The 8879-nt window shown below is 43.1% G+C and overlaps 1 protein-coding gene across 4 annotated transcripts in view; it reads right to left on the reverse strand.

The window, feature by feature from the left end:
• Positions 1-500: 500 nt before the first annotated feature.
• The window catches only part of rfwd3 (ring finger and WD repeat domain 3), a 12737-nt gene continuing 4358 nt past the window's right edge, over positions 501-8879 (reverse strand). For all 4 annotated transcript variants that reach the window (XM_013914845.1, XM_013914844.1, XM_013914843.1 and 1 more), the window contains 12 exons: positions 7985-8265; positions 7642-7904; positions 7460-7515; positions 6292-6474; positions 6107-6198; positions 4754-4868; positions 4411-4645; positions 4029-4179; positions 3769-3945; positions 3439-3653; positions 3095-3309; positions 501-1363 (listed from right to left, as the gene is read on the reverse strand). In XM_013914845.1, coding sequence (XP_013770299.1) covers positions 1220-1363; positions 3095-3309; positions 3439-3653; positions 3769-3945; positions 4029-4179; positions 4411-4645; positions 4754-4868; positions 6107-6198; positions 6292-6474; positions 7460-7515; positions 7642-7904; positions 7985-8265 — 2127 coding nt within the window. In that variant the 3' untranslated portion in view covers positions 501-1219. The remainder of the gene's footprint in view (positions 1364-3094; positions 3310-3438; positions 3654-3768; positions 3946-4028; positions 4180-4410; positions 4646-4753; positions 4869-6106; positions 6199-6291; positions 6475-7459; positions 7516-7641; positions 7905-7984; positions 8266-8879) is intronic.

Genomic DNA, 8879 nt, shown 5'->3' on the forward strand with positions numbered 1-8879 from the left:
ATAAGATGTACGAGCAGTCCATGAAGGCAGCATCTAGCTGATTTGCTCAGCTGGCAGAAAAACTGAAAGTTTCTAGACTGAACCATCCCACAGTGACAGGCCACAGAGTTCTAGTCAGCACATTAATCTCATGTAGGAGGCTCTAACAACTGATCTGGTGGTCAGTCTCCATCGTAAGCGCCATAGTCACGCTGAGAGACCAAATGTCAAAGAGCAGGGAAACAGTAGAAACTACCAACACCTATTCACAGGTCAATTTTACACTCAAAGTCTCACAGTCTGAAACTAAATCTAGTTTCTGTTCAGCATCCATCTTTGATCCTCAGCATAAATCAGTCTAGATCATAATTTTAGCTGATCTGTTCTCTGATAATCCAATGGAGAAGAAATTTTTCTACATCTGATAATCCCTTGAGATTATTTGGGGGGGAAAAATAAAAATACTACATATGAACACACGTTAAAAAAATAAATGAATTACACAGCAGTTTAAATCCAACATTTTGACTTTATTTAAAAATAACACATTTTTATTATTAACTTTTGAAGGCGTACACAAACAACTGGTGGCAAATATACATATATACAACTTCCTTTAAAAAGACAAAGAAAGTAAACTTTTAAACGACAGCAGATTACTTTGGCACTTTGTGATCCGTGTCAGAGGGCTAAATAAAATCTGACTCCGATAACGAGCCACAGAGATGGACAGAGTTTGACAGAAATGAAAACCTGAAATTTTTAAAAGGCGGACAAGAAAAGAAAAGAAAAGAAAAGAAAAGAAAAGGGGGGCTTATGTTGAATTTTTGGGGAAACTCTGAAAATCTGATAAATTTAGCATCAGGTGTTGGAAAGTCCTGCTTGAACTAACCGAACTCACTTTCATGACAAAGATAGACGAGTTTGGGCTACATTCATGTTTTCTTTCACACACAGACATTATTAATCTGATCTTTGGCTCCTGAAATCACACTCATATGGTGAACAGAAATGATCCGCCTGCGTAATTTGAATCACTTCAAAAAGAAGAAGCGATGAGTGTGAAACGCTTCCTCAGTCCGATCACTCGCGGTAACCTGTTCAGCGGTGTAAACGCACAGGTAAAAGTTTAGCAGCATTACATTTCCCACAGTTCCTCACAGATGGCGTCCTTTCCTCGTGGGACTGAGGTTTGCCTCTTGGTTTTCTGCTCTTGTCGCGTTCACCCACTCCTCCCACTTCACTCCCACTTGTAGAGCTTCAGCATTTTCTCCGTAAGCGATGCCAAAAAGTGCTCGCCGTTCACAGAAAACGGGCTGATGTCCAGCACCGGGAGGTCGGCCGGAAGCTTCTGGCGCAGACCGCCGCTGCTGGCGTCCCACACCTGAGGAGGAAAAGGAGAACGAGATGACAAATCAGACAGAAGGAAACATTTAAGCTTCAAGCTTAATATTCAAGAAAAAAATAAGAATATTAATACAATTTTAAAATCTAAAGACAACATCAGAACACCTTTGGCAAAGTCAAAACTGGAAACTGACTCATCAGAAATGATCATATATAAGTTTAAAAAGAAACATTCAAGAAAAAAAATTATCTAAACTATCAAATAAGCAAGTCTCAGTAAGTGTGACTGTGAGTCATTAAGTAAATAATTAATTGTGTAAGTAGGTCAGTAACTAAATATGCAAGCACATAAGTAAGGTGTTGAGTGAGTGAGTGATTAGCTAAGGCCTCAGTGTCAGTCAGAGACGCTGTGGCAACCTCCAGCCTGTGGAGGTGAAATGGGATCTAAAGAGGGCGTTGCACCAAAATCCTCCTTTGTGATTTCTTTAGTTCTTAGCAGGTTGTTGTGAACACCCACAGTTTGCACACCTTTACCAAGCAATTAAAACAACTGTGCTCAAAATACGAGCACAATTAAAAAGAATTTGGGGTAATATTTCATAAAAATAAAAATTAAATTTAAAAATTATTCAATCAAAAAAAAAATCTGGGTTAAAAGAGAATCACTGATTTTCCTTAATTTTTAAGGAATATTTAACCCTTTAAGACCTACCATAGAACCAAGTCCGCCAGAGCTTATATGATATTTTTACCTGCTGTGGAGCCATTTTTGGGAGTATTTCAAGTTGCTATACATCAATACAACCATTATAGCCCAGATTTTAATAATATGTATGCATTAAGTATATTACATAAATTGCAATAAACTACAAAAAATTGAAAATCGTTTTTGTTTTTTTAACAGTTAGAGAAATTTAAGAGGCTTAACCCTCAAAACTGTAAATACAAAAAAGTTGCACAAAATAGTTTCCCACCACAGGAAATTTATTTTAAGTGTCTTCATAGTTTTATTTTTGAAATACCGGTTTCGGGCAGGTCATGGCGGACATGCAATAGTTCACGCTGACGTCTATTCCAACGTAGGAATACGTTCTTATGAACAGCTGATCCGATCAGCAAAGCATCTGGAATATTATGTTTTTGTTGCTGCAAGTGCTTTTTATGCAGTTTTTGCAAAGCTTTCTGTGGAAGGAAATCGTGACCTAGGACAAGCTGCATAAGATGTAAGTACAACTCCTCCGGTTTCATATGCAAAAAAAAATTATTGCGCTAGCTTACGTGGTTGCAGAGCTACCGGGATTTAAAAATAGTTACGCAAAACGGAGCGTGCTGCTCCGACCGGCTTTAAAGGGTTAAAGAACATAAACTCTCGGACACTTGATGTTACTAAATATTACAAAATGTAATTGGGAATTGAATAATTATTACATTTAATAAATAAAATCATTTAATATATTTCTTTAATTTAATACATTTAATTAATACATTCATTTGTTTTGATACATGTAATTATTAAATTATTAAATTTTATTTAAAATAATTGAAATTACACAAAAAAACCAACGAAAATGATATGGTATTTAGATTTATACATTTCAATTAATTTAGAATGCAAAAATAATTTAACGAAGCAAACCACAAATATTTTATATAAAACAAATATGAATAAAAAAAATACTAAATTCATTAAAATAAAAGCTGATCATTTATCAAAACATAAAATAATAATTTGCTCTTTCAAATAACAGACAAATGTAAAAGGACTGACCATAGTGGAGTTGGAGGCCTCGTCCCCGGCGCAGACCAGCGTCCCGCCTCCGTCCGGACTCCTGAAGACGGCGTTCTTGGTGAGCAGTTTGCAGGACGAGCCGGCATTGAACGTCTGCACCGGCTCGCAGGAACAGCTGGGCAGCTCACTCGACTCCTGCTGAGGGGTTCGAGTCAGCGCCATGAGGACACAGCGCAGAGACGGATTGGAGCGTCCTGCAGGACAGACGATGGTTACTCAAAAGGTGCCATGAGAGGGTGAAAAGTTTAGATCACGTAACACCGCCTCCATCTTTTACCTACATACGTGGTGTTCTATCAGGAACTGAGGGGTCAGGGTCTTACCGGGCCTATAAGTGACGAGACAGTGTCGACTCTCCGTCTCCACCTGGATGTCGGTGCAGCCAGAGGTCTCCAGGGGCAGGACGTGGGGCCTGTAGGTGGCCTCGTTCACCTGCTCCCAGAAACACCCGCCCTCCAGAGAGCCAGCAAGGAGCCCCCCACATGGGAACGAGCTGGACGCTGCCCTCGGGACGTAACACAGAGATGCCACCGGACATCTGGAAACATCACACACCCACAATTCAAAGTTTTTAAGTTGAGTGAATTTGTGAAACCGTGGTTTAATAAAACTTTTGGTCTTACTCGCTCTGCCTTCGTATGTTTTTTGCGTACCTGGAGCGCAGCGGCACGAGCTCCTGCACGTGCGTGCTGGTGTCTCTCGTGTCGTAGATGAGCACAGAGCCGTTGCTCAGGCCGGCGTAGATGTAGTTACTGTTGTCCAAACACCAGCAGCAGCTCCACACTGGTTTACCCGCATTATAGGTCTGAACCACCGTGTTGGTCAGCAGGCTGGAACAAAACAACAACACATTAACTCACAGGCGCGCACGACTCAACCCTCTGTGAGGCTGGAGATGCTGACGTGCTCGTACCTGGTCAGTTTGATAGTGTTGTCCAATGCAGCAGACAGCAGCAGGCTGTCGTTCTGCCTGTTGAAGGACAGACCTCGGATCTGTTTGCTGTGGATGGGAACGTACTGACTCGCCCTCATGTTCACCACACTGACCTTCTTTACCCCGCACCCTGAATGGAGGAAAAGAGGAAAACGGGGAAGTTGAGTGATTCAAAACACACACGCGCGCGCACACGCACACACACACTAACTCGGGTGATCTATTAGTGGAACTTCTCTCATTATGTGTGCATGTCTAGCGTGACTACATTTACACAACTAATGCAGGGTGAAACTGTTCTTCGTGTCTGGTGTGAGCGATAAAGAATCACACTTGTCAAGTGGAAAGAAGGATGTCTCACCGGGCACCAGCGTGGTGTGAGGCGACGGCTGAGAGGCCAGCAGGCAGCTCAAAGGTTCACAGTACGATAAAACCCTGCAGCCTCCGGCCTGAGACACCAGCACCGCTTTGGAGAAGCTGTACTGAGCTGACCTGGAGCCGTCCGCCCTCTGAGACAGGCTCAGGACATGGGAGGAGGACGAGGACGTGGAAGAAAAGAGGTTCCTGCTCGTCTCGGTTATGAGGGCTCTCAGCTCCTGTACGAGGGAGAGAAGGCAGATTATTAGCATCACATTCTTTACTAAACTAAAGCAGAGGGAGACTTACGCACTTTGATTGTGTTTAAACAAAAACACATGAAATACCTGCAGCTCCTGCTGTGCTTGTCCGTATTTGTTGGTGACGACCTGCAGTTTGATTTTGTACTGAGCCGACTCCAGTTCAGCCTTCCTCCTCAGCGACTGCTCCTGCTCCAGAGACCTACAAACACGTTGTTGGGAATCAGTCATGGGACTAACAACCCACAGACTAAATCCACCTAACATGTCACTATATTGTTATCTACTGAAATCTAACAAGAACAGCACAAACAAGGACAGCTGAAGCTGGCTTTAGACAATTATTCATAATTTTTGCCATTTTGACAGCAGGCCTGTGAATGCAGGCTGGGAAAAAGTGTGCAAGAAAAAACTGAAAGATTCATTCTTTTGCTTTGTCATCGTGACCTAAGTTTCATTTTCAGGCTTGTCAAACAGGCAACTGTGAGCTGGCTGCAGGTTCTGTGATCCGTCACTGTAATTAGATTTTTTTTAACATGATGGCAAAGCAACTTTTCTGCTGATGCCATTAAGAATCCAGTACACCCTCTGCACTGTTCGCTTTGCATGCCACCGCAACATCATCTTACAGTCGCTTGTTTATGCTAGCTGCTAACCTGCAGGTAGGCACTGCAGTGTTCTCCTGAACAACAGGTGTGGCCACTGCAGCGCTGATACAGGAAGAGAAGAAGTCAAAATCCGAGTGTTTTCCACAAATTCTCATGTTTTTCAAACTGTTGCAACATCTCTCAACGAACAATCTGTGACTTAATCGAGAGGTGGTCTTACAGCCGAAGTGAAACCATAACAGTGACAGACGTGACATTGTGTTCAGCATCCCAGTTTTGTGGGGGTCGGGTGGAGGAATGACCCAATAAGATAATAATAATAATAGTGTATACTTTATTGATCCCGTGGGGAAATTACTTTCTCTGCATTTGACCCAGTCACTCAGTGAAGCAGTGGGCAGCCACTAAGCAGGCGCCCGGGGAGCAGTGTGTAGGGACGGTACCGTGCTCAGGGGTACCTCAGAGTAGCTCAGTGGATTTGAACCCCCGACCTTCCGATCATGGGGCGACCACTCTACCTAGAGATCTTTTAGAGTCCCTGTTTGCAGATTACAGATTCTTTCATTTGATCTATCAGTGTCCAATGTAAGACATTATCCTTTTAAATATTAATACATATAGAATTTACTTGCACCTGCAGGTATGGAGTGAGACAGCTGTTGTCAATTTCAAGTGATGATTCTTTAATGGTTTATCTTTCATTTCTTAAGCAAATATTTAACAGTTTATAAACAGAGTTCACTCAGGATTCGTCCCTCTGGAGGAGAGCAGCGTTCCTCGTTAGCACAGCTAAACGGATATGGTGCAGAGAGCAGAGAAGGCGATCACTCACTTCTTTAAGCTCTCTTGCTCCGTGTTGTCAAGCGCTCTCAGTTTTGGAGCATACAGGAGCACGATGTCGGAACGCTTTGCTTTCTTGTTGCACTAAAATCACAAAAAAACCCAAAAAAAAACATCAAATATATTTTAACCTTCAATCTTCCACCGGTGGTCGATGGGATTTTTCTTCCTTCTCACCTGCGGACATTTAGCAGAAGGGCTCTGAGCTTTCAGCCAGCGCTGGATACAGGTGTAACCGAAGAGGTGACCACACCGCAGAGCGGCGAGTCTGTGCTCGCCGGCCGTCGTCCACGCTTCGAAGCAGATGGTGCAGGTGTCACCTTCATTCTCGTCACTGGGAGACAGAACTGCTGAGGACACCTGGAAGCAGGGAGGATCAACAGTTAATGATCGTTTTTGTAAATATCCTAAAAAAAACAAACAAACAAACTGGGGACAGCATTCTATCAGTGAATGCGAGTTCTTTTTAGCATGTCGATGTGTTTCAAAGGCTCAAAGTAAGGTTACACTGACTTGTTGCACCACCTTGTTGTGGAAAGTGGCATTACAGAAACGCATCAGCACCCACGTGAGGCTTGAGTTGATATATTTTCCACATAATGCATAAATAGTTTTGACATAAATTCTTGACATTATGTCTTCCTTTAATTAATTAATTATTAATATTTAAGCAGAAGTTGGATTAGTAAGACTTTACTGTTGTGGAAGGAAATTTAACACCAACTGCACACTTATCAAAGAACGCATCAGTGACATGGTGTTGTACGGAGCTGGTCTTCTCCGAGGACAATTTCCAGTCCAGGAATACTGTACAAGACTACACTTGTTACAAAATGATGATGGTAAACATATTTTCCTTGTTTTGTTTTTGATGCAATAAAGAAACCCTGGTTTTTGTGGGTGCTAGAATGAAGACAGTGAGACCACTTTGGAAAACAGCTAAAAGACACAATTTAGTGTAATCCATCCGTGTCATGGTGGTTATAGGTCACTGCAGATGATAACTACTAGTTCACAGAGCTTGTGAACCCAATTAAGAGAGGATGAAGCGAGGGCTGGTACCCCATGGTTGGTGACCAGGCCCCTCCACCAACTGAGGACCAACTCACTCTGTGTGTGGTAAAGCCAAGCACACTTTAAGAAGACACCAAACATCACAGCAAACATAAGGAAAGCGACTTTTCTTCAGCAGTAACTGCATACTGATGCTGAGATTTTTCTTTTTTACAACCAAAGAATTTTTTAATAAAGTTATCCTAAAAACAATTTTAAAATATATTAAAAAAATAGTTTTACATGTGTAAAAAGCACAAGAAAGCACAAAAGAAAAATGTCTGAAAGCTACCTGAACACCCTGGACTTGAGCTTCTGCCCTCTCGGCTTCTGCCGTGCCACTGGAGTCTGAACGGAGATAAAAATCATCGTGGACGCTCATTGGTTACCTTCATGTATCATAAGCCCAGCTGCAGCTTTATGATAAAGCTTTAATCAGGGTGATTTCTTGAAATAGATTCAGCTGAGACTCACTGGTCGTAGCGGCTTCCTGTGGTTGAGCAGGTTGGACAGTGGCGCTGAGGTCAGACCCAGCAGGTGGCACAGGGTCAATGGGCTCTGCAGCAGCAGCCGTGCTCTCTTCTTCACCCTCTGCCTCATCCTCAGACTCACTAATTTCAGTGGCACTGCCCGACTCTGGCTCTGCTGTGCTGGCAGCCGGCGCTCGCAGCAGGAAGTCTGGAAAGCCTCTAGAAGGCGCTGCAGTCTGGCTCGGATAGTGCACTCTGAGGCCCTGCCTGCACCACAAACACAGGTTTATCACCTTGATGAAGCACACAAAGCACATGTGATGTTTCTTCTGTGCTGTCCAGCTTACCTGACTCTCCTTCGTATTGGCGGCGTAGATGTAGCCCCGCCCACCGCCCTCTGACTAAACGCCCAAGTGGCAGGAAGCCTTGGAGGAGTATAAGCTGCCGCCTGTCCCTCGGCGCTGCCATCATCATCATCATCGTCATCTACTTCAGTGCTGCTGCCAGAGTCGGACATGACGAGAGCAGCGTTGGCGTTCTCAGCATCGCCTGCAGGAGCTGCAACGCCACCCTCTGGCTGCCCAATCCCCTGCAGCTCCACAGGAGAGTCTACCTCCATGGCCTCCATCTGCAGGGTAGCATTATGTGTATCAAAAAGCCAAAAAAACAAGACAGGAAACTACATTATTTTCTGTTCAGCAACTACATGCAGACTAATCGTGGCTGATGTGTAAACTCGTCCAAACGGCTAAGTGTAGGGTAAACGGTATACAGTAGAAACTATATGAATTTGGCCAATGGTAGAGATTTTTCCTGTATCGCGATAGCTCATGTTGATGCGCCTGTTTTGGTTGAAAGCATTGCAGTGGCTGCAAGCTATCATGGAGCTTACAGGTGGGGTGGAGGAGGTGGTGCGCATAAAGAAGACCGGTGCAACGTTGGTCACATGGACCTGGTTTGGGTTTAAGCAGTCAGAGGTTGAGCAGAAAAATATCATTTGCAAATTATGCCGGGCGACAGTAATAGCGAAGAAAGGGAATACAAGTAATTTGTTTTATCACCTCCAAACTAAGCACGTTTTGGAATATGAGGAAAGCCAAAAACTGCGCCTTCCACAAACACAAACTTTCAGTTTTTCGATGTTCATGCCTTTTTAATTTCTCATTTATTAAAATTATAAATATATATTTTAACTCAAAAGTACAGTTTTTAAATTTAATGTTGCTGAAAAAACAAAATAAT

Source organism: Pundamilia nyererei, unplaced genomic scaffold, assembly GCF_000239375.1.
Source record: "Pundamilia nyererei isolate P.nyererei 1_Seehausen unplaced genomic scaffold, PunNye1.0 scaffold00229, whole genome shotgun sequence".
Classification (NCBI taxonomy): Eukaryota; Metazoa; Chordata; class Actinopteri; order Cichliformes; family Cichlidae; genus Pundamilia; species Pundamilia nyererei.